Genomic DNA, 26,627 nt, shown 5'->3' on the forward strand with positions numbered 1-26,627 from the left:
CAACAACAGATTGCGGAGGACATCTTTCAATGGCTTAAACTCCGAGAGGAGGAAAGGGCTAAAGAAGAGAAGAAGAAGAAACTTTCCTCTCTAATATGATGATGCTCTTTGTATTTCTGTCTTTTGGCCCTTTTTCATGGCAGCGCAACAACCATCTCAAGTAGCACTCAGACAGCTTTCCTGACCTTGACATTCACTTTCCCCATCTGTGTGGTATTTCGATGCCCAGCGCAGAGTGCACAGTGAGCATGTGGGAGGAGAGGTGCAAACAGGTGGGGGGTTGATTCAAAAGAGGCAGCGCACACCGGGTGTAATTTTGTTGGCTTGGACTTAAGCTGCGAAAAGAAGAAGTATATCTGTTTCTGATGCAATGTCAGTCTGCTGGTTATGTCCACATGAGCAAACCATAAACTAAAGTATTTTAATGAAACACCTCGCAGCCGGGAGATGCATTTAAATAAGCATAAAAACATTTGTTACGTGTGATTAAACCAGGGAATCTGAATGTATGTGTTTATGATTAACAGAACGTGTTGTCCACATGCTGTATCATTTGAAACATGCATGATTTATAAACAACAAAACATGTCCCTCTCTTTTCCCTCTCAGGTTACATTTCTGCCTCACATGTGACATTTCAGTCAACGCCTGTGTGTCCAATCCTCCTGCCTCCATGTCATCGTTTGCATGTGTGTGTTGGTGTGTGCGAGCATCTGTGGCTATACACTCTACCCATAAGGGTTGTCATCCACTGTGTGTGCGTGGTGCTTAGCTCCTGTTCAGACTGTGCATGTGTGACGCTCCAAGCTGCTGCTCGATGCGTGTGTGCTTGTGTGTGTGTGTGTCCACAATACGTCAGTCACCCAGGCTGTGCTAAATGTTAAACGTTTCAGGACTCACAGAGGGAGACAGATAGCATTCTAACGCCCCGTCAACATAACAATGGGCTGAAAGGGCCTCTGTTTGTGTGTGTCAGTGTGTGTGTGTGTGTGTGTGTGTGTGGTGTTGTGGGTGGTGAGGAAAATGTACAGTTCTATAGAATTTATTTTTTCCTTTGCCTGCGTCAGTGCTTTTGTGTTTGTGTCTCACACACTTTGTTGTTTGCCTTTTTGTAAATGCAGCAACACGATTTGGAAACGCTGCTGTAATTATTTGTGTCCTTAGATTAGACCGTCAGTATTAAAATATCAGACAAAATGTGTTGTCCTAACATCACCTGAGATGGAGCCCAGCAGCACGTTGTTCTTGATGCAGCGGTAGACATATTCGTAGCTCATAGGTTTGAGGGGAGACCCAGTGGACAGGATGGTGTGGAGAGACTGGAGGTTGTGGGTTTCCGCTGGGGAGGAAAGATGCAAAAGAAATAATGAAAAAGGAGGGAATTTATAGTAATACAATTGCTTAAATACATGTATACTATGCAGTATAGCTCTTTAAAAACATTCATAGTACTGCATAGTATTTCATTTAAGTACTTAGGTACTAGGGCTGTCACTTTTCCCAAAAATCAGGTTTGAAAGAATTCAAGGTGATGTGGAATTTGTTCGAATTATATCATATATATTAAACACAACAACTCCATATTGGGTACGTACTACATACAGCGCTTCTGGGATGCGTTGGTGTTAAGATGATCAGTTCTGTAGCATGTTCTTATACTATACTATACTCAGTCTTCTTTTTTCTTCCTCTGTGGGGAATGTTAAAAACTGCTCCGGTTGGTTCTCACTGGGTACACTGTTGGTAGAGCAAGTGAGAGAGAACAGAAGTGTGTGTGCACGAGTTACGTGAAGGCTCGGGGACCGGGGAGAAGAGTGATCGGTAGCTGTATGAACAACAGAACTAATGTACAGTTTAGGCTGTGTTTGTGCATAATTAGGCCTACGACTCCTCAAGACTCTGCGCTCTCGTGTCTCGCTTGCTGCTGCCATATTAAAGTGGAGTTAGCCCTGAAGCTAGCTACAGCTTCGGCCCTGGAGCAGAGCAACAATAAGTCTCCCCTGTGCTTTCTGACTACGGTCAGGACGCTGAAGCAGGAAAGGTGAACGTTTTGGCTCGTTAGTTTCCTCAAGTGGTTTGTAGCAGGCGGCGTATTATCGCCATCTGTTGGAATACAAGGCACACTGCTTGAGAGCATTCAGGACTCTGGAAAGCAGATTACTAATTTGTTTGTGGGTGTTTTCTGCTGTGCTTCAATTTTACATTTGATCACATCTGTTCGAACTATTAATATTTCACCAGGTTTGAACCATATATCGAATTGAAAAGTGACAGCCCTATTAGGTATCGACCCCAATTGCATGTACGTTATGACATCATCAATCAGTGTCAACAATTGCTATTAAGTTTTTGATCCTTTTTTTACTCTTATTTGCTTAATTTTGGTTTAGATGGGTTTGGTTTTTATGAACTAAATAAAAAAATCAGGAATAGTTTTTTGGGTTTTGTGTCCAATAGGCAGAAATTCTTGTATAACCACTTGTGTTGTTTATTATGTTCAATAACCATAATATTGGTGCTGAAACAGGAGTATCATAATGGTAACAGAAATTGTAAATGTAACTCAAACACAGTTGGCATCATTTTTAGTTAAATTAAGAATCCACACACAATTTCACCATGAGCTTGCACCTGTGCAGCTTTGGCTCCGTGCACTCTTACATATTGCGTTAGTACAGTTAACAAACCGAGTGCGACACAACATAGGAGCCCGCATGTAGCCTCTGTCCCCAAGGTCCACACGTGCACACACACTCTGTCACACACCCGCACACACCCAATCCACATGCCAATAACACCCTGCAAACTAATAAGCTTCCAGCAACCGACCCTCGCCCCATAAACACACACACACATACACACACAGTGGGAACTCTTGCTACCCCCCACCATGCCTCCAGGTGTCCGGTCCAAATGTCAGCCCAGGGAAAAGGGCCCCTCCGCTGGGGCAGCCAGTGAAGCAGCTCCCCCTACCCCTCCCAGCCCACTGGAGGCATGCTCGCTTGCACACACACACACAGATGAAAACGCACACAGACACACAAATCTCCGTCTGCCATGCTCTTTTTCTTTAATAAGCATCCAAACACACACACACACACACACACACACACACACACAAAGAGCCAAATGGATCAAGTGTCTGGCCAACTGAAGGGGGTGGGGCAGAGATTGTTAGAGACAGACCAACAGATAGACATTCAGACATTTTGGTTTTTGCTTTCCTGTTTAGCCACAAAATTGTGAGTGTGTTTCGCTAATTTATTTACAAGTTGCAAACACACACACACAGACGCACACACACACACACAAAGCAGGCATCATGAATAAAGATTTGTGGTGATTATAGCGGTGCACTGGGAACTGAGACACACAGCAACAGTTTATGAAATAAACATCAGTTATAAGTGCTAATTTAAGATTAGAGAGGAGGGGAGAGAAAGAGGAGGAGGTGAGAGAAGAGAACAAGTAGCAAACAGCTAAGCCTGTTACAGTAGTTATAAGAGATCCTTTACATAGAGAAAAGGAGAGCAGCATAGCAATTTAAGAGTTTAGATGGACAAACACAAACAAGATGAAACACCAGATGATGTACAGTTATTTAAACATGTCAGCTAATGTAGCTAATCAAATCATTTTCCCATCAAAAGTCACCAAAAATCTAAATAACGTTGCTTAGAGGTTTAAAATTAGTGTTTCCGGCATCCGTTAATTGCCGTTTTTTTTACCGGTAAAATCTGTTGAAGTCCGACAGATAAAAACCAAAAAAGTATCACTGATTCATGAAAACTCTTTCCCCGCAGCTTTTCAGGAATATGTTAAACCAGCCATCCCAACCATTATTTGGTCATTTTGGCAAAGGAATTATCGGCGAGGACGAGTCAGCAGCACTAGCCGCCAGCTGTGATGACAGCGCTCTGCAGCAGCTGTGGAGCCTCGATAGCAGCTATTGAGTTTCTCCACTGCCTGCAAAGTCCTCATCAGGGAACCGAGTGGGCCAAACTGGCCAAGGTAGCCTGCTTGATCCCCATCTTCAGTGGGTCTCTCTTAACCATTAATTATAATGGATAAACGGAACTTTTGATAGAGCACAGAGTGATGCAACAGCTATTCATACCATTTATTAATTTGTGGACAAAATTATTGGTAGGGACGATTCAGTAATTTCCCTACCCAATTCTACGCCCTCAATATAGCCTGCCTATCGATTGTTTTAAGCTCAATAAATGCAGATAATATTTGCCCGTAATTTCACCCATTTGTCTGTAACATTAAAAGCTTCCGGGACACGTGAACCGGCACAGATTTTATTTAACGGAAACCCTGCTTAAAATTACACCACAATTGAGGACTGGATTTTTAAAAGTTGTCTTTGTCCTATGACAGCACATCCTGGACCTTTAAAAAGAGCACAGCAAACCTGCAGTACTTCTAGCGTGCACTTCTTAGCTGTCATTTTTTTGTCACACAAATAGCAGAGAGAGAACAGTATTTATGAAGGTTAGCAGAGAGGCTAACAAGGCACTGATTATGTGTGGAGACCTGGTTCTGTCTCTGGAGAGCTGTGACACTAAAAGCAATTAGTTGGTCCTATCCATGACTCATAGGAATTATCATAACAGCACTTCTATCCATTCGATTCAGTGTCAAACACCAGAACACAGGGCAAACTGTTGATTCGCGCAGTAAATGGCATAAAGGACATTTGGAGTCAAACAGCATCACTATTATAATTATTATCGCGTCCATCTGCTCGTATTGTTCCAGGTTCCATTCGCAGAGAGTGTTTATGTGTGCGTGTGTGTGTGGGTGAATGCATTACTCTCCGAGCGCCTGCTTGTTATTTGTGTGCGTCCATGTGTGTCTCTGGATGTCTGTGTGCATGCTCCTGTAGGTGTGTACATGTGTGTGAATGTCATCACATCTCACCAGGTTTCAGGTTCCTCTCCTGCAGCACAGACAGCCACTTGGCCCCGGTACCAAAGATAGTGATGCTGGAGATGAGACAAGAAAAAGATAAAACAGGGGTAAGAATAAAAGGAAGGAAATTGATTTTTTTTTTTAAAGCATACACATATAAAGGATAAGCAAACCAATCTATCCCAACCTTCAAAAACAAAAATCTAAGCCCATTATTTGAGGAAAATCTGCGTCACAAACAATGACAGCCCTCCTACATACTTTTATTCCATGCTGCACTGTGAAAACAGAAACTTTGAAACAACAGAACCAAATTGGCAAACATGATGAATCATCCTCTCTGTTTGAACTTTGCCTCTAAGTTTCATGGAAATCTGGTTGAACGTGATTTCTTGCTTGACACCAACCAAAGTGTTGGACAGATCACTGGATGGGCTTTCGAAATTTGTGACATTATGATTGTTTACTATTGTTTGCTCTGGGAATCTTTTCTTCATCAGGATGGTAAAGGACGTTATAGTACATATAAAAAACTTTTGCAGTCTTGAACTTCCAGGGAGGAATTCACTAAAGGCTTTTGCGCCCGCAAAACCTGTGCAAATGACACAAAAAGACTCTGCCTCATTCTCAAAGCACACGCAGAGGTTTGAACGCACGCCAAAGTGCGCTGCAGAGCAAACTGCGTCTCTGTGCTCCTGTGCCGTTTGCATGTATTTAAATGAGTCACTATGCGGACATTCGGGGCAAATTTGGTCCAAATGAGCCTCGTGGCAAAAAGCACTGAATTCACAAACGGCAGCTCTAACAGCACCGCGCAGTTAGAGTGAAATTATTACCGTCTGCAGAGACCTGGTGGTAACTGCGGCGCAGTATTATAAGGGCTGTCACGCTTTGAGTCTCCAGTGATCATGACGACAATTCCACCTTTTGTGTGATAAAAAAAGTATTTGTCTGTAAAAACAATCTGTTATAATAATCAGGAGACCAATCAGTCTGGGCTGTGCGAGGCTCAACCCCAGCACACGGGCACACTTAGGAGCCGTAACGCAGGACAGGGATTATTATATGGACGAGCTGCTGTTCGCTCGTTTAAAAAAATGAAGCTGCGTTACAGACAGTTAAACAAGTAAACACTTGTCGAGTCTGGACTTAACAATAAACTGTTAAAAGAGCTGCCCCCTCCTCTCCCTGCTCATCATCGATCTGTGGACGGACTTGAGATCCGTCAGTGTGCGCTCGACTAATGCCTGAGAGCGCAGCACCGCGCAGCAGAGAGTGGAGGTGCAGACAGCTCCTCGACACAAAACAAGAGCAAACTGCACGGATTCTCCCCCAACCCCACCCCCAGTGTTTATGTTTTAGATTGTGTGTCATGGCTCTAACTTGAACCACTGTTTCATGCTTTCATGCATGAGCAAAACTGAATAAACCTGCAGACAAAACATGCAATTGATAGCACTTGAACGTGCCCCACCCTGCAGCAGGAATGCTTAGCTTTTCCTGCAGTTGCACCACACTTACAGTGCGACCATATAAACGGGACTCACCTGGTTAAATAAAGGTTTCATAGTAATAACAGAAATGTTTAAGTGAATACATTTACAGCACAAATAGTGATGAAATAATGTGAAATTGGCTGAAATGGAAAGTAAACAAAACGGGAGCAGGAGAGAAACTCTGCTGCCGGCGGATGGCGACGTCTTAGAAATAATAAGAGGAAGGATTTAGTGCATTGAGAAATGCAGACAATAAAGGTGTGTTGAAAAGGTGTTGTTGATTCTAAATGATGCATACTGCTTTACAGAACATATCACTCATTATTACCGATGATGTTTTGTATCAGCTGAACATCAACAGAAGGTATGTGCTCACCTCCGTCTCTGTGCTGCTATCATCTCAAATCCAGTCATAGACAAGTGAGAACATTTTTCTGTGAAACTATCTGACAAACAGCTATCGTTCTAAAGCTCGCATGTGGGAGTATAAGTGAATAATTTTGCTGCGGAGAACTATTCCCCTCTTGAACAAATATACATGACATCACATTTTAGAAGCTGACAATAACAAAAAGGCTGATCAAATAAAGAGGAGGCTGAGCCAAAGTAACAGTGAGAAGTGAGAGTGGTTTAAATGCATTATGCACCTGTATGATTATGATTATTCAGCTGGAAGAGACGCAGCTGATGTTGGAGCATAAATGAAGGAACTGATGCAAACCCGCCTTCAGTGCTCAGCCTAAACTGAAAATGCTCCATTTGTTGCCCCAAATCTATGCATGGCAAGGCACAATTTCAATTGCTGTGTGCTGAATGTAAAAACACAAAAAGGGCAACAGCTAGTGAACAGCCTTTGCCCTTAATCCCATCTGCTCCAGTGGAGCTGCTCAGTAGCCTGGTTGTGCTAAGAAGCTCCCAGGAGAGGAGAGTGTGTCGCTGTGTAAATGTAAAGCAAGGTGATGCTGGAACAGAGCGTGTGTGCTCAGTCAGCCCTACATGGATAGATAAGAAAAATCAGGAAAAAAGTAACTGATTGGGAATTGACGTCCAACTGAACGAATAAAACAAGGGTCAGTCTAGCATAAGAGGACAGCGTGTCTCTTTTGTGGCTGTTCAACAAGGTAATAGTTCAGAGCTGAATGTATTGACAGGATGTTTGCAGACAACCAGCCTGAAATGAAATGACTTTGGAGGGAGGCTTTCTTCTGTGTGAATGAAAGTCACTCTGACAGCTGACAACAGTTGGACAACATGTGGAAGGCAAGAAGTGACAAAACGTCACTTCTGTGTTCCCCTGCAGTTTGCCTTTTAAAACAAAGGGCCTTTTAAAGTCTGCTGCTGTGCATGGGTGTGTTCGTGTCTCCGTCTGTCTCTGTCTGTCTTTTCAAGTTATTTTTGCTGACATCAAATCAATCAAATTGCCTCCTATCACTATGGTAACCATGCCTGTCAATCAAAGCAGATAAAAAAAAAAAAGGATCTGTCTCCGGCACACAAAACAACGGTCCGATGCTTGATTGGTCAATAAGCAGGAGTTGGCTTGCAGTGAAAGATGTGATTTGCTCTCAGAGGTTAAAATCGATTAGTGGTAATGGAGGTTGTGTGTAGGCGGAGGGCAGTTCGATGGGGTGAAAGGGCACAGCTTCCAAAGAGTAATATCTGAGAATGCTGGTTTCATTGTTCTTTGTGCTCATTTATTATAAGATCAAACAAAGTGAGTGATACAATGTGCACAGGGCTGATGCATGTGGAGAAATACAGATAGCTTGTGTCAATGCTGCTTCTGCACGCCAAATCTTGTGTCCAAATTCTGCGTGCTGAAGTGTTTTATTTTGACATCTTAAAGTGGTAATCTCAAAGATCTCAGTTTTGTTCATCTATGGCGATAAATGGTAATTGCGGGAGCACACTTCCCAGATATCCAGACAGTGTTGCATGTGTGACGTCCACGGCTGGCTCCGGTGATTTTCACTTATTTTTGTATCTGTAGTCATCGATCTTTTTGTTCAACCATAGTAGATTACTGTTTACCAGCCGCTTAGCTCCGCCTACCCTCTCTGGCAGACCAACCACTGCTGGGTGACGGTCCATAATACTGCAAATGCAAAGGCTTTCATCTGTGGGCCATAGGCTCAATCATCATTGTGTTACCTCATTTAACGATAGATAGTGACTTAACAGACATTTATTTAAATGACAGTCTTCGAGATTATTACTTTAAACACAGAATGTCTTTTTAGATTAATTCTTAAAACGTCATAAGAAACCCAGAGATATTAAAAAGGTATCTAAACATGTTTTTTAGTTTCTATACTTGTTTACAAGAAATTTCTGTCATTCAGTTTAATTTTTTTTCCATTAGTGTAACAGTTGTCATCTTGCGTCGTGTCGTTTTAAAAGCATCACAGACGAGGATTCTTAGTTCGGTTGTTTATTCTGGTGATGGACAAGTAAGGCAATCACTGGAATGTTCTCGAACATGCATTCAGGATGATACTCTTTCATCGGTAAGTTAAACTGGTAAGAACGTAGGGTGCATCCGTCCCTAGTGGACAACCACGCAACTATATTTAGAGTGACAAAGCACTGAACCATAATATACATGTATAAATACATAAACATAATTTACATATGTAGATCTGGTAGCATGGCAAGTGGAAGCATAATTAACCATGTTACATTAGCATTAAAAAAAGACAGAAACCTAACAAATAAAATGTATAACAACATAAACTTATGAATACTTAACTTGAAACTTTTGTTGTTAGAGTCTTAATTTCTAATTCAGTCTTCTTATTTTGATAATAAATATTGTTTTCTTTCTTTTCTGTACCTTCAAAATATGAAATGGAGATGCAGTGCCTTTATTCTGTGTGGGTGGGGAGGCAGGTCCTGAACATGTTCTCCACATTCACTTCCAGCCACCAGATAAGGCAGATGACAAACACATCTACTCAAACACAAACCCCCCATCTGTCATCTGCACACACACACACACACACACACACACACTGATTCTCCGCTCTATCCATCATCTCGAACCCCCCATCTGCATCTGGATTTGCTCGTTGTTGGCTTCCATAAAATGTGTCACTCCGTTCTGATTGGACGCAGGTGGCCAGGTGTGGCTGCTAATACGGTGTTTAGGATGGAGGGCGGAGGAGAAGCTGTGAGTGCGTGTGCCTGCATGTGGACATGAACCTGTGTGTCTGTTTCAAGGGAGACATGTTACTGGAAGGTAATAAGTCAATAAGAGACACTCGAAGCAAATCAGACAGAAGAGCACCTCTGAGCAGTTATTACGTTAATGCGTTTCTGCGCTTGTCCTCGTGTGGCAATTGGAGTCCCACTTGTCGGTGCGTGTTTTCTAAACTACTCTCACACATGTCCTCCACTCTTGTAATATAAAAATGGACCATTACTCTCTTCTCAGGTGTCGGGGGATACAAGGAACAGTTTGAAACCACTGCATTAAAGTTCTAATGGTGTGCCACTATGCAAATGTTACGAGAGGGACTCGCTACATCATTTTTCAAATCATAAATGCTACATTTATTGGGGCGCCTTGGTGTTACTGCCATGTATACAAGAATTACAAGGTATGGTAGACGGATTCATTAACATGCACATTGTATTTAAAGTGCTGTTGTTTCCAAAATTATATTCTTTTCCTAAAAAACATGTTTCCACTTTGAAACTCAGCCTCCCACACTGGAATGCAATCGTTATATCTTCTGCATTACTGAAAAGGCAGCCATGATAAAATGATGTTCCGACATCGCTTCACTCTTTCTGTCAACTAGTGTTTTGAGGCTTTTTCTAGTTTGTGTTAAAAAACTCTCTACACTTGTGCGACGAGTGGCAGACGATCAAAAAGACAGTAGAGGCCGATACGGCTGTTTTTTAACAACAAATCAATATGCTGCGTTTGGCTCTTCAAACAGGTATAGACGGGTGTTGTTTAGTTTGTGAATAAATCCTCTTTGTGCAGGATTGGAAGAAGACATGAGTCTCCATTGTAAAACATAAGACACAGCTGAGGGCAAGAAGAGATTTCGAATTGTAATAAAAACTGTAACAGAGCTGGCGAGATGCAATCTGCTAAACTGTATCTGTTAGTCATCTCCTCCAAAGAGGATAACTGAGAACTTTTGCCTGGCAGTGGCAGAAGAGAACAATACCTCAAAAGTAGAGGTTGGAATTTTCAGCTCAACACATAATGGACATGAGATGAAGGAGACAAAAACGATCCATAGGGAAACGGAGGAGCCTCCAAAGTCCCGTGGAAAACATGGAACCTGTCAGAAGTATGAATGATGTAACCTTTAGCTTGCTTTGCGCAGGAACGCTGCTGCTTTTGTTTTTCACTACGGCCATGCCTCTCAGTAAATCTCTCTCTCCAACATGACACAGGCAGGAGAAGCTGTCTTAGCATTTGGACGATATGGTGCAAAAGTCAGAGTGTGAAGATTTGCTTCCTCTGTAAAGTATAGTACAATTAGTGACATTGAAATACATCTCGCAGATATAACAATGGGTCAGGGTTCGGGTTAGGGTTAGGCAGGACTGAATCTTCTCAGTAATATGTTTTGAGAACACTTTCTTTCTAGAAGGTTTAGACTTTGACTTACTTGAATACACTAATAATAAAAGATGCTACAGCTTCCTATTCAAATGTTTTTCTTTCTTCTTGTGTGTGGAAATAAAATATTAGATGAGAACAACCCAAAGTTGCGGCCCTGCCCCCTTTTGGGTGAAAGCAGTCCCTCTAATATGAACGCGCGTAAATAGAAATCCTAGGGTCTTTGACGATTTAATAACTTAATAATATTGTACAGTTTTAACACTATTAAGAACCATAATCAACCTGTCAGGTAAACGGATATATTATGACTTTTCCGATCAACGCTTGGAGTCATGACATTAAAATAATCAGAGTAGTAGGTGTACATGAGCGTCCTCTCATGTCTGCCTCCATCATAAGTGATGAACATCCCCATCTTGTGACCGGATGTGTTATAAACTGACATCACACACACTATGTGCATTCAAACCCATGTTACCTGAGTTAGATTGTCACTGTTAAAAATGTATAATGTATAACGTGTAGTGTGGTAATGTATGTTTCACCACGGTTTACATGAGATGTGACATGAAAATTGCCAGAATGACGTTTGCAAATGTGGGAAGACTTCAACTCCAGCTGTTATGAACACAGCAATCGCTGGTTTAGTGGTACCAGTTAGTAGAAAACCAGTAGGGAACACAACACTGGGTCTCACTGCACCACCTTCATGCTCTCTGCAGGAAGTCTGAAGCCACAGAGCTCTCCTTTCACCCACTTTGCCCTTTGTTTAAGTAAAGAAAATCTTACATTTTCTTTTTTTCACTGTATGACACACAAAGTCTGACGCAAAAGCTTAAAGGCACGGTACTGCAAGATTTTCTAATCTACCACCTGCACTTTATCAGAGCTTGTTTTCACCCAAAACGGGGCGCGGTCGTCTGGTGAACGGGAAGTGATGTTTGGTTGCTCTCATCTATGAACATTTCTGTTAAGAACTTCAGCCGTCTTGAGCCACGAGGACCAAAGACCGTCTTAATGAGACACTAAAAAGGTCTTCATATCAGTGGTGATCCACTACTTTGTAAAATAAAATGTGCAGCAATTAAATTTGAAATATAGAAGGGTTAGTTAGTTTAGCTCCTACAATTTAGTACGTCTACAATAGCTTTCATGAGCACGTTCTCTATGTGTTGTGAAGCAGAAAAAAACTACTGCACAACTTCTTCCCAGACTCCCCCCACGCTTCAGTCTCCTTTCACATGTTCCTGTCCCAAAGCAGCAAATCTGCAACAATCATTTGTCGTGGAAAATTACCATCCTTTACCAAAATTGAAAATGCCATCATTCAAAATACATCTCTAAAAAAGTTTATAAAACTGTAAATGTCAATTTCTAAGTGCCACGTCGAGCAGAGATTCAACCACAAAGTTCCACATTCCAAAAAAAACAAAAAACTGAATGCAGCATGTGAAGCATCAATGTAAGTTTAACACCCTCAGAGGCTCTGACAGATTTAGCCCCAATTAAAATGTCCAACCTCGATTCAAAAGGAAGAGGGTGTAAAAACATCTCCTGTCAACCTCTCCCAGAGGGTTTTTTCACAAAGTGCTGGGATCGGGAAAATGTGTCGGAGGTGGCAACATCAGCACTTAATTGGTTCAGAAATGTTCTCAGACTTTCAAAGGTTCAATCTGTCATTCTGTTATACTGGAAAGACTCCATTGGATTGGCGAACAGTTAGTTATTTTGCCAGAGAACAAATCATCACTCTGAACATACTTGATGATTCGAATAACTAGTAAAACTGTGAACAGAGCTCATTAGCTTCAGGATCTAAAAACAGATCCAGTTCCTGCAGTAGAAGCACTTTTTCTTGGCACTTCACCTTTAAAGTTTCCTCTACTCCCCATCTGTGTCAAATCTTTCTCCCCATTAATCCCTTCCTTGCTTCAGGTAATATGACATCTCTGCTGCTCTGAAGCTGTCTCTGTGGTTTCACTACCTACAAGCGTCTTACTTCTGCTGACCACAGTGCTTTTTTTTTCCATTATACAACAACAGGTTGACTGAGGGTGCTGAGTAACGCACGCTCACGCCCTGGAGCTGCCTCAAATGACATAATCTCCATCTGTTGGCTCGAGCAGTTACGATCCCTCAAGGGCAATTTTGCTTCTTTTTTTGTGGGGTTTAGTGGTGAGAGAATTCTTCATGAATTTCCTTCATTCCTTTATTAAATTATATTTAATAGATGTCACTTTTGTTTGACAAAGCCGCTAAGCTCCGCCTACCCTCTCTGGCAGACCAACCACTCCTGGCTGATGGAAAACGCGTCACTAACTGGGCGCCGCTTGTGACCTTTTTGGTGAAAGTCGACACCGACATCCAGTCTGTGATACTGCAAATGCAAAGGCTTTCATCAGTGGGCCATAGGCTCCATCACCATTGTTTTACCTCATTCTGTGATGGATAGAGACTTAACAGACATTTATTTAAATGAAAATCTTGCAGATTACTACTTTAAATCATGAACTGTAAGAGGTGGAAGTATCCACCATGACATCACTCAGTGTTTTGTGGACTACAGTTTTAAAGCCCCCAGAAGCCCTGCGGTTTTTTGAAGGATGAGACCATATGTGGACGAGAGGGTGGAGCTGGAGAGGAGCAAGATGAATGCAAATAATCATGTGTCATTTCACGCTACCCCCAGCAAGGTGCATCCGCATCTACCTGGGGAAAAACAGGCTTTGAATAAATTCACTTACTGAAAAAAAAAAGAATAACAGCCGACTCCTTACTGTGCCACTTTGTACCACTGAACACTGAACCAGGAATGATGCAGGTTGCCTTGCCAACTTGCATGGTAGCCACACCTGTAAGTATACTATGCTATACTGCCTTAAAACAGGACCATCATTTACAGTGAGAACATCATACTGTATTGCACAAGACTTAAAACTTATGATCGGGACCACAAACTCAGAAGGAAAATCTTTACTGAGGCAATAAATCAACTGGGAAGTAGGCTCATTTTCTCATCGACATCAGAACAAGCCGACTGCTTTTTGCAACCAGCTTAGAAGCCCCCTGCTGGCCTTTAGAAAGAATGCAGATTTATTGCTTTCCTTTTCCGACCGGGCTAAATCCCCTTTTAGGGCTTCTTCTTTGAGTCAGTTTGTGCTGTCCCAGGCAACCTGTGTCTCATAGCCCTCACTTTCACCTATTACACTGATTCAGTTTGAAATCCTGCCGCTTTAAAATCTTTGTGTTTTGTCTGAACAAGATCAGATAAGTTTCCTTGCTCCTTTTAGGTAATGAAATGGGTGTACAGTAAATAAATAAGGTGTACATCGTGTATGAAATTTTGGAATAGTACCATGAATTCAACAGAATGAATGACTCAGTCAGGGAGTTCAAAGGCTGACTAGGATAAGACCTGGAGGTTCATAAATAAAGAAGCAAACCATAGAACACAGGGAGAAAATATACGCTCACAATCTTCCCAATTAAATTTGGACAAATTAATTGCCTGCCTGCACGCCTACGCTCACACACCATTATCCTTGACCACTTCCTCTTTTCTCTTGCTGTCTTCAGAGGACAATAGAAGATCAATACTGGGTTTAACATCTGCTGTTTGTTATGGTGATCGTGGTGGGGATGGGAGAGAGTGTAGAACATTTACAAGATATCCTCTGTGTTTTTTTTAATTTATTTATGAAAAAATAGGAGAAGACACAGTGCAGGAATGGGGTGTAGTTATACTGTTTTTATGTTCTGGAATTCCAAAACACAAACCTCCTCCAAATGCTCTCTCAAAGTTAAACCTATTGTTATCCTTGTAATTGCCTTACCTATAATTACATTTTGAATGTGAGCATGCGTTTTACTTGGAAGACGGAATCGGACAACTAGTGCCTTCACGGTACTGAATTTCTCTAAGCACGGTGAAACACATTGCCCCTTGCGGTTTGGTGGTTAGCCGCCACCCCAGCCCGCTGCCCGATGTTTTGTTTACAACAAATGAAACTCATGTTTCATGAGTGAACACAGCATGAGCGGCGGAAACGTGAGTTTGTTAACCATGACTAAGTTCATATCTTTAAATGTTGATATGAAATCGCTGTGCCTTTAAGTCAGTGACTCTCAAACTGTGGGCCGCGCCCCCCCGGGGGACACTGCGGCATGACAGGGGGGGCACGTCACCACTCCTGTGTGTTTTTTTTTCATTTGGAAAATGTAGCAGGCGCAACTATGTTTTGAGGTCGGACAACCCAGACTCTTTTTTGGGTGGCACAGCGCACAAACGCGTTGCCCTGGTGATTTCCAAGACAGATTTCACATTCAGACACACACAGAGAAAAAGTCTAGCATTGCCAATGGACAAATATATTACAGGGGTGAAAACAAAAGCAGCTGACGTGTCAGATACCAACAAGACGACTGTTGCCTCACAGTAAGAGGCTTCCTAGTCCGAACCCCGGTTCAGACAAAGGCCTTTCAGTGTGGAGTTTGCATGTTCTCCCTGTGCATGTGTGATTTCCCGCCATGTACTCCGGCTTCCTCCCACAGTCCAAAGACATGCTCGTTAGGTTCATAAGTGACTCTAAATTGCCTGTAGGTGTGAGTGCGAGCGCGAAAGGGTGTACCCCGCCTCTCGCCCCCCTGACAGCCCCCCCCTGAACAGAATGAGCGGTATAGATAATAGATGGATTACGTTTTCTTCAAATCTCCATGCATTTACATGCATAAGCCCTCTTTCCTTCATATTGTGTCTCCTTTCTGATCAAGCTATCTGTTTTATCTCCTCTTCTCTTCTCTCCCACCATTTAAATAAGGAGTAATTCATTAATGATTCAATAATAAATGTTTATTGCATGATCAATTGCTGAGGGTCTCTGTTCTCAATGCACATTATAACCAGCAGAAATCTTTATTCATGGCTCTGCTCTTGTGCGCAAGTTGCCAGTTAGGTAAACACATTATCAATTCCGCCGTTAAAAACAAAGTCTCCAAGGAAAACCTTACCCTTTGCTCATGCTCCCCTTTCACTCTGTCTGCATATCAGACTCCCTCTCTCTCCTTTCATTGTCTGGTTCTTGTCTGTACTGTGTGTGTGTGTGTGTGTGTGTGTGTGTCTCACTGCTCTTGGTTGACATAAATATTGTTGTGAAAGGAAAATTCCCACCTCTTCTGATAGCAGTCTTATGTCAGTGACTGTCTGTGTTTAAAGTGCAACTTGGATTCCTGAGATTGAGAGCGACTGTATAAGCCTTAAATCCTGCTTTGGATTGTGAGCATTTTTTCAATGTTTTTACGATGTTGAATAGTCGATCATTATCACCGAAATTTAGATTTAGATGCTACAAAATCCTTCCCAAAAAAAAGGCGAGTTTCAAGGGTAAAATAGAGTTTGGATTTGCTACATAAAACACAACAATTCAGTCATCTCCTGTGCGAGTGTGTGTGTTTGTGCATGTGTGCTGCTAACTCACCCCAGCTGGTCCGTCAGGTTCCACAGTACATTGGGTGTGGGCATTAGTGGTGAACCGTCATACAGAACCACTGAAGCTCCAACTGCCAGAGCAGACACCAGCCAGTTCCACATCATCCAGCCGGTCTACGGACAGCACACACACACACACACACACACAAACACACACGCATACAATCACAGTGGTCAGTTTATCTGTTGTAAACACTCCTTTCTCATCAACAGGGATAAATGGGTAGTGAAATGGTCGACTCCTGCAGACGGAGAGTTACGCATCTGTGCTTCACATGATTGTGTTTCTCTTTTTACTGCATGCTGAGCTCCTGCTTTGGCGTCATCCCCAAAATGTACTCATATTGATGGTCATTTTAGCTCTATAGACCGTTGCCTGCAGTGAAATGAGAACTAGTCAGTTAATCAATATGTTGACAGTGCTGATAATCAATTAATCATTGGGGTCATTTATCAAGCAAAAGTGCCAAGTATTCATCTGGTCAAGCTTCTGAAATGTGCAAATTTGCTACTTGTCTCTCGTTTATATCATTGCAATCTCGGATCACGTCGGCTATTGTCTGACGATGATATAGCCTCTGGGGACACCAGTGAACGTGCCGGGCGTGTAGCCAGCGGTTAGCATAAACAACTAACTTTTCTGCATCTTTCTCCTGATTTACGTTAATTAACGGGTCTTACCTTTGCTGTAATTTCAACATCATGGTGCAGATTAGTAAAAAGTAAAAATTAAGGTTAGTCAGGTCTGTCAGACAGCATTTTAAGAGAAACCTACTTTTAAAATGCGCGTTTGGTGAACGGAGGACGGATCGATCATGATGCATTTGGGGAAGTCGGGAAATCTGAATGCCGAACAGCTTTCGTGACACAGCGTCAAGGGAATTTATCTCTGGTTGAATTTTAGATCTAGAACAGATTGTTAGCTGTTAGCATGCAGATGTCTGTTTATAAAGATTAATCAGAAACAAAATCATCGGCAGATGACGCTGATGGGAGCCGGGATGTCATTACAGCAGATAACGTTCCGGCTGCTTTTGCTCTCCACACGGACTGCTTTTCCTGCATACGCCGCAGCCTGCTGATCCGTGATTAGTCAATATTACTCGGACTACAAGTGTAGTACAAACGAAAACCAGAACACTTGCCTTCCCTAAAATCCACGTCCCTGCCTACAGATTCTACATTTCTATGTAGAATCTGTTAATAGAGAATAATATCATTGTGACTTTAATGCATGTGGTTTGGACTGATAATCGGAAGAAACAAAACAAATTGCAGACACCATCATGTGCTCCGAGAACCTCTGCCCCACTCTGTAAACCACACAGTCACTGCAACTAGAATCAACATAAAATGATTTTCCTCAGTGTTTCTAGGAACGACTACAAAATTATGCACAGCTCTGACCTTCAGCACTCAATGCTGCTCATTAGACAAGTTGTGTTTGTGTGTGTGTTTGAACATGCCTGTGTATGTGTCCAAGCTCATGATTAAACATCCTACCATAGTAAACTTGCAACCCCTGCTGGTTACTGAAATAAGGCTACATTAGGGCGTTAGAGAGGTTTTCCAGGTCTTGAAAATTTTGGCACAACAGGCATGTCATTTTTATTGTGAAAAGGTTGTGCACCTACCGTGGTGTAGTAAATGATGACATCACTGCTGGTCATATTTCCATGGAGAATGTGCTCTTTCAAGTGTTGGATGAGCGTGCCCTACAGAAAGAAAGAAAGAGAGAGAGAGAGAGAGAGATGCAAAAATCATCTTTAGGTTTTTGTTAAAGAGGGGGTATTATGCTGTTTCACATTTTAAGACATATATATATATACAATGTTACAATGTTGGATATCCAGACTAAACATTGGTGAAGTTTCAAATCTGTAGGTAAAAGTATGTTGGACTAATCCCCAGGCTTCTCAGCTCAGTCTGCTGTGAACGCCAGGTTTCACACAGTTTTTTCTACACGCTGCACTTTAAGACGTCACAAAGAGCAGCCTCAGCAGGCTTCGGAGAGCTGGCCAATCAGAAGAAAGTGAAATTGTAGGGGCGGGGTTTCTTAAAGAGACAGCGCTGACTGAGTCGTTTTAGGCAGAGCCTGTATGAGAGTTTTTTTAACTGTAAATTATTCTAAGCTACTCCACAGGTATCACACAGTGACGAATCACACAGTAAATGAAGACTGAAATTAGCATTATACCCCCCCTTTAATATATTCATATATGAAATGTATATTTTTTTTGATTGTTGCGTCTGTCTTGATTGTGACCTTTGTTGATAAGTGAACAGGCTGGCAACAAATTATAAAAATACACTTTAAAACTAATTATGAAACTCCATTCCAAGTTGCGCAAAAAATGCCTCCAACAGAGCACACACAAGCAATTCTTTTGACTAAAAGGGCAATTTGTGTCGAGTGTGAATTCTTCCACAGTCCCTAACTTATCACAGTTGGATAGGTTATTTTCTCTGGTGTTAAATATGAACAGTGTGAGCGTGTGTGACTGTCTGTGTTTTACTTTTGAGCCTATGTTCCTGTTAGCACAAACAGGTGCTCCGTGTGTGTGTGTGCGTATAATCTTTGGCACAACTCAGCTGCCATCCCCGTCCTTTGGTGCGTGCCATCTTGCTACTGACAGCATGTTAACAGAGCCGTAACAAAGCAGAAAGCACAACAGTGTCGGGGCTAATTGGGAGAGCCAGAGAGGACTGCCAGCGTGGCAATACGAAATGTTTTCACCAACGCATTACTGTCCAATTATCGCCAGCATGGGGAGAAGTGGGGAGCACAAAGGATGCGAGACAGAGAGCAAGACAATAAGAAAGGGAAATAAAAGGAAGCAAGAGGAGCGGAGAAGTAACGCTGGGGGAAAAACTCAAATAAGAGTCTGAAAAGGAGGACCGGTGGAAGAATCTAGAAAATACAAGCTGAGGATATTAGCCAATGTGAAAAAGAAACTGAGAGAATATGTGTGTCAGATATATACTTAATACTTACTACCGAAATGTATGAATGCAGTTGTTTGAGTGTTAACCCTTTTGAATGTTTCAGCCTTCAAAAAGCAGTCGTCCTTTTGAAATCACACTTTTATCTGACACTCTTCCTCAAGAAGGATAAAAATGTCAGTCATATGCTCTCTGAGAGGGAATAACGCTTCTCAGGTCTGATGATAGAGGACTGCTGCCACCTTGTGGTGGAAAATAACACTTCAATTTTGGGGATAGGCATACAGTTACTTCTGAGAGGCTTGTCAAGGGTGACTATAACACTTTGGCATAATCTGATATTGAAAAAAGTACTGTAAATAGAAGTATGATAGAATCTGGAAAAAGGCACAAGAGAGGTCAACAGGTGTACTATATGTAGATCTCTTTAATAGCTGAAATATCAAGAGAGATGGAGCTTTGATTATTTATTTTATGATAAAAAGCTCCAGCAAATATTTGCTAGTAGCTTATAAACAATCTGGTTTCTGGTACCTTCTATAATTTTGTCTTTGAGCTACAAGACTTTTGTGTTTGGTGTGTGATATTACCTTTTTAGTAACTTTTAACTGCATCTTCTAACTTTGTTATCAAGATCTCATCACGAATGTTGTTTTGTATTTATACGTTGCTGCATATTGCTGCTCTGTATGTTTCAAAAATGGCTCTAATTAGTATTGCTTGACTGTTTTGCTGCTTTGTGTTGTTTGCTTGAACGGTTGTATGTATGAATTATTGGATAATGTTGCTGTTTACTAATGTGTTCCTGCTTCTGTTGCTGTGCATGGCTTCTGAATCTGCACTGACTGAAAATGTTTGTTTGTTGCTGCTGCTCTCTTTACAGCATATTGTTGTCTTATGTCTGTACATTTTAGGCATCCTCTCTTGGTTTTCAAAACATCTGGCCAAAGGACTGCAGTGGAAAATGAGCCAGCTGGCAAACACTGGCACATTTTGGTAATGGTAATTAGTGTAAACTGTCCATGTAAACAAAGAAATTAAATGAAAAGAAATGTGACATTATAATTGCAGTTTTTTCAACTGCAATTTCCAAAGTCAAGAATCACACATTGATGATCTTAAGCAAAAATTAATGACAAATCTTGTAAGTGTTTAGGAATAATTCACATTTTAACGTGTAATTCCAGAACAACACAGCAAAGTATATCTGCAAGACGGATGCAGATTTGAAGCTTACTCTAAAAGGCAACTGGTTGAAGTTCTTGAAGACGTTTCACCTCTCATCTGAAAGCTTCTTCAGTTCTAAACTGACTGACGGAGCTAGAAATATAAGCCTCTGTAGGTCATTAGTATGCCATGCTAATGTATGCTAGCATACTGATGAACCTACATTCGAATTACCATGACCGGGATGGCTGAGAACCTTCGCAGACATTTTTCTCAGCAAACATAACTCTGTCCTTTCAAACTGCTCATGTGTATTAATTTATATGTTGTGCATGGAATATTAAAATGTACATGCAGGCCCTCCCAGGAGAGTCCAGCAAACAGATGTGACGAGCGTGTGCAATTATGTGTGTTTGTGTGTGTGTGTTTGACCAACGTTTTTACAAGGATTAACCACTAATATGTGGCAACAAGTGCAAACAAGAACACAATCAAAAATCTGTAATCCATTATTCTGATAATGGGTTTATAGTAGCAAGTGTGTTTCTCACCCCAGCAGAGTGGACCATGCATTTAGGAGCTCCTGTGGTACCAGAAGAGTACATGATGAACAGAGGATGACTGAATGGAAGCTGCTCAAACTCCAGCTGAGGAAACTGGCCGCCTTCGCCGCGTCCAGACACCAAGAAATCATCGACAAATACACTGCGGAGACAAAAAACAGAGAAAAATTAGTCAGTGAAGGAAAAGAAAATGAATGAATCACTGCCCTGCTCTGTGTTATACTATGAAAAGTCAGTTTCTCATTTTTAACACATCAATGCAGGTGTATCCTCACTCACACACCTGTTAGGGATCTTGGAGAGGTCAGTCTCCTGTTTGGAGCGAGCGTAGGGAATCACCACGACTTTCTTCAGGTCGGGCAGGCCTACAGGGAGAGGAGAGAGACTTAGCCTTTGTTTTGTCTTCACACTATAACCTTGTGAAAAATTTCCCAGAGGGTTCCAAGTGTTGTTTTTCAATGAACATGTAACACATTTTGTGATTTTACAGAAGCCATCTTTATGTAGGGGCTTAAATAGGCTCAGCAACTCTCTAGACATTCCTGTGATAGCAGATGAAACAATCCCACTTCATCCTACTTTTATAATGCAGCATCTGTTGTGAATTCATTCTTCAAACCATTTGTTGAAGAAGCCGAATTTTTTCTTTTCAATTAATGGATGGCCAAAAAACTGTGCAATGTTAAAATGTGTGGATAATTGATGTGGCTGCTAACCTTTGACAACACTGGTCAGCTTTTCCATGTGGTCATGAGTTTTGCCGTTGTAAACCACAGCAGCAACAGAGAAGATCAGCTTGGGCTGGATCTGAGAAAACCTGTCGAGGACGCCCTGAGACAAACAAAGAAGAGAGGGTTAAAACTGCTGAGGATGAAAAGTAAAAGCACATTATTAAACTTGCAGAAAAACCTCAAGTTGAATTTGGGATCAAAGAAAAATCTAGTGGAAAGTAAAAATGTAGTTTAACCTAAAAAGGAAAGTACTGGAGTAAAACAGGAAAGACTTCAAAGGCTCAACGTCTATTAATCCTGAAATACAGATAACATCATTGCAAAACAGGAGCATGTGAGCATTTGCAGGAGGAAGGAAGCCATTGCAGAGAGAGCAATATTGTGATTCAGAGGGAGGAGATGACCAGAGAAAATGTCTGCACAATCTGCATTTTTCAGAAACACCTTTACATTACTAACTACTTAAAGCTGAGCTAAAAAAAAAGCACACATTTTTATCGTAGGTGTAGTTCTGTGTTCTGCCACACGGGGCAGCCGCACACCAGAAATATAAAGCAGTGGCCAACATGACAAAAAGATCACAGAGTGAAGAGTTGCTTTAGGATAAAGTTCATTAAACTAACACAAACAATATAAACCTGAATCCTGCATACGAGTCTGTTCCTGTCCCCTATGATAATGGAATTCTGTAGTAAGTCTCACATAGCCCCTGTTCTCTGTTTCTATCCTAAAATCTAGTTTGAATAACCAAATATAAAGTGGAACACCTGGTTTATGATGCTGTAGCTGATGTTGAAGAGAAAACTTAAACTCAAATATAGATAGGAAAATGTACAAACTACAAACAGCCCTTACATTAACTCCAAAGTCGACAGACGTGGAGCTCCAGATTGCTCCGATGCTGGCTGCTGCTAACATGGCCTCCACTGCATGGATGCCATTAGGAAGGTAACCTGTTGGGGGAGAAGATGAGCAAAAGAAGGGAGCATGAGGATTACACAGCAATTTATATGTTTTCTTTTTAGAAAGATAACTACAAAGTGTTTAAAGTATTATAATGGCCTTTGATAAGCATACAGATGTACACAGGTATATTATACATACTACCAAAGCAGCACCTGCAGCTTACGCACACGAACACATGCGCAGACAAATATTGCTACTGTGTTTACTATCGATATGCCCAACAGCACAAAATTAGATAGTACTGCAATCTTCTGGACCAGTCCAAACATTATATGTGACAAAACATACAGTATTTTTAGTATGTACATAAATAAAGTGTGTTAAAAAAATAAGGAAATAATCGCAAATATAAGTAATTGTTTTTATATTTTCAGCCCTTTGGTTTGTGTGGCATCTAGGATCATGCGAAATGCAGAAGAAGGCAGAGAGAGAAAAGACAGACGGATATCAAGCAAAACCATCAGGAAACATGGAGAGAGAGAGAAAAGTCAGAACGTAGAGAGGGGGAGGAAGAGAAGAGATGAGATGAATACCAAACAGGGCGGTGAGAATATTTCATTCTTAACAAGCTGAGCTGAGATCATAACAGCTGTCTTGCTATGATATATTCCTGGATCAATATAGGAAATGGCGCTCAAGGACACGACAGGTCATTTAACTGGACGGACAATCAGCGATGGAGAGAGAGAGAGAGAGAGAGAGACTTCACCAGAAAGACTTTCGATATTCATTATCTGAAGTATAAAAACATCGATTGGCTGGGCTAAACACAGAAGCTCTCATGCTACCTGTTTGTTGATAAGATAAGGAAGTATCTAATCTAACATAATACAACCATCAAACAGGCAGTAGTCACTGTACATCTAAGTAGTCTGACTGGTCAAAGGCAAACAACAAACCATGCGGTCTCTTCCTGTGACTCATGACTCATCAGGATTTATTGGTTTCTATGCCGATTCCTCCTGCTGTAACCAGGAAGTTGTTCGTGGCTGGATGACATCACAGGCTGACAGGTCACCATCCTGTAACACCGGCTCTCATAAATTATTATCTTCTTACACTGAACCAGGAAAAATGGCATCATGGATCATAGTCTTACTACAACACCCTGCATGACTGCCTCTGCGGCTATTATGAATCACTGTCTTGTTATTCTGTTGCCACGTCAAAGCAACACCCTGCTGTTCCCATCTGATCCTATCTGATTATTTCTATAGACGTCTATGAAATGTTCAGGTCTACGTGCATGTTGATAAAAACTGAATAAAAGCTGGTGTGCGCTCTAGGATATGATATTTAACAGATAAAACACTTCTTTCCCCACTTCAAATTACACATATGGCTACTGTCTTCTGCTCTACTAATTTATGAAACTAATTTTGAAGTTTTGACTTCAAAGACAAAAGTACCAGGAGACGCAATAAAATTCGACTGCAGGTTTTAGCCCTGTGCGTTGAAACAGGAGTGTGACCTTTTGAGCACAAGTTTAAAGTCAGGGGACGATTTGTGTTTCAAAAGTTCTTCCAGAACAAATTTGTTAACGTGCACTGGAGGAACAATATTAATGCCTGTTCAGCTAAACTGTTGTAAACTTAAGAAACATTGATTATACGAGGCAGTTGAAAGGTGTGATATATATAAGATTTTCATTTAAATAAATGTCTGTTAAGTCACTCTATTAACAAATGAGGTAACACAATGGTGATTGGGTGTCTGGCCCAGTTAGTGACACGTTTCCATCACCAGCAGTGGTTGGTCTGCCAGAGAGGGTAGGCGGAGCTAAGCGGCTGCTTTTCCGGTCTCTGCAAGTGTTGTGAGTAAACAGTAATCTACTATGCCTGAAAAAACAAAGAAAAGTTCGATGACTACAGATACAACTTCAAAAATAAGTGAAAATCCAAAGAAAAAGAAACAAACTCGACCGTCAGATGAAGGAAAACAGTCTAAAGAGGAAAGCGACCGTCAGCGAGGAAAATCAAGAGTTACAACTGGAGCCAACCGTGGACGTCACACATGCAACACTGTCTGGATATCTGGACAGATAGTGTGCTCCTGCAATTACTGTTCATCGCCATAGGTGGCGCCATAGAAAACAAAACCGAGATCTTCGGGATTACCACTTTAAGCAATTAGTTAATGAATAAACTTGTTGTACAAAGGCTTTTTAAAGGTGCTCTATGGAGTTTTCCTGTAAACAAACAAGTCATGTTTACAGTTAGTATTACTCACCAAAAGTCATTACTTGCTAGCAGTTTTCTTCTTTATGTCCCATTGTGGCCATATTATTTATTTGTTTATACATTACCGCCTACTGCAACTAGAGGTCAGAAACCCCCCTGTGGTACTTTTAAGATGCACTGGGAGATTCTGTGAATTACGTCAGGAAGTTGATATGACAATGTTGCACGAATAAAGCACGGGATGCTGCGTAGAGGTAGGTGGATTAACCAGACTCAAACAGTGTTGGCCGTATGTTTTTATGGATAGAACCTATTTTAAGTTCACCACCAAGTGTAATATAAAAGGAGTGTTGAAGGTCAAATGTCTTAGTCATCTGGAAAATCTCTGGGTGGAGTGTGTGTGTTGTTGTCATGAAGGCTAAAAATAATTTGATTTCATGCTTGTATAATAACTTTTGATCAAAACTGACAAAGCAAAAAAAGGTTCTGGATGAAAGTTACTGTCATGTTTTTTTTGTTAAGCTGCATAAGCGCCTTTAAGTTAAAATTCCAGTTGTGCAATTATTAGATTTTATTTTATGTAATGATACAAGCTTCAAAACAGTTTGGAGTGTGATGTTTGGAGGATGAAATGACCAAGGAGAAGAGCAATGACACTAAAAAGTGCACAATAGGGAGAATACACAAGTGTGTATACGTGTGTGTGTGTGCTGGGTTGGCTCATGTCATGTTATAAAGCTGGGCCGGCCTCATCAGCTAAGTGCTTATATATCTCCTGGATTACAGACCCTGACAAGACAGTCTAGTTACAACCAGGGGACAAGGACATCTTTGCCTCTAACACACACACACAAGTGATAAAGCAGATTCAAACACACACAAAGATTCCTGTTTAGATATGTGAGGATAGTCACATGGAAAAGGGAGAAAGTAGGAATGAAGTAGGCTAGATGGATGCCTCGCTTTCTTTCTCTCTGAGGGTTTTCTTGCTCCCTGTCCCTTCATGTCCCTCCCTCCATCCCTCCTGTCTTCTTAATGAGATTCCCACAGAGCTCAAGTCATTACGCTAATGGATTTCCTGAACCGGAAATATCCATCTTCCCTGGGAGAACACACACACACACACACGCAAACTTCCATCCACACCTTGGATATTCCTGGACAGGGAAGCTCAATAGGGTTTCAGGAGCTGCAGCCATAGACGCTTGGTGCGGTGCTGTTTCAAAATAAAAGCAGGAAACTTTTTCAACATACGATGGTCCATCCATTCATTCATTTACTACACCGCTTATCCTGTTCAGGGTGCGGGGGTCTGGAGCCTATCCCAACTGTCATTGTGTGAGAGACGGGGTACACCCTGGACAGGTCGCCTGTCAATCACAGGGCTGACGTATAGAGACAGACAACCTTTCACGCTCACACCTACGGGCAATTCAGAGTCACCAATTAACCTAACTAGCATGTCTTTAGACTGTAAGGGGAAGCAAGAGTACCCGGAGGGATCCCACACATGCACGGGGAGAACATGCAAACTCCACACAGAAACGTCCACCTTCTAGCTGTGAGGTGACAGCGCTAACCACTGCACCAC

The 26,627-nt window shown here is 41.6% G+C and overlaps 1 protein-coding gene across 1 annotated transcript in view; it reads right to left on the minus strand.

The window, feature by feature from the left end:
* The window catches only part of aacs (acetoacetyl-CoA synthetase), a 43,620-nt gene that overhangs the window by 8,665 nt on the left and 8,328 nt on the right, over positions 1-26,627 (minus strand). Inside the window, exons 5-12 of the mRNA XM_069682863.1 lie at positions 22,746-22,843; positions 21,876-21,990; positions 21,443-21,524; positions 21,148-21,301; positions 18,121-18,201; positions 16,476-16,600; positions 4,930-4,994; positions 1,217-1,339 (exon numbers count right to left, since the gene is read on the minus strand). Coding sequence (XP_069538964.1) covers positions 1,217-1,339; positions 4,930-4,994; positions 16,476-16,600; positions 18,121-18,201; positions 21,148-21,301; positions 21,443-21,524; positions 21,876-21,990; positions 22,746-22,843 — 843 coding nt within the window. The remainder of the gene's footprint in view (positions 1-1,216; positions 1,340-4,929; positions 4,995-16,475; positions 16,601-18,120; positions 18,202-21,147; positions 21,302-21,442; positions 21,525-21,875; positions 21,991-22,745; positions 22,844-26,627) is intronic.

Source organism: Semicossyphus pulcher, unplaced genomic scaffold, assembly GCF_022749685.1.
Source record: "Semicossyphus pulcher isolate SPU_LCO1_2020_fin unplaced genomic scaffold, fSemPul1.0.p SCAF_6, whole genome shotgun sequence".
Taxonomy (NCBI): Eukaryota; Metazoa; Chordata; class Actinopteri; order Labriformes; family Labridae; genus Semicossyphus; species Semicossyphus pulcher.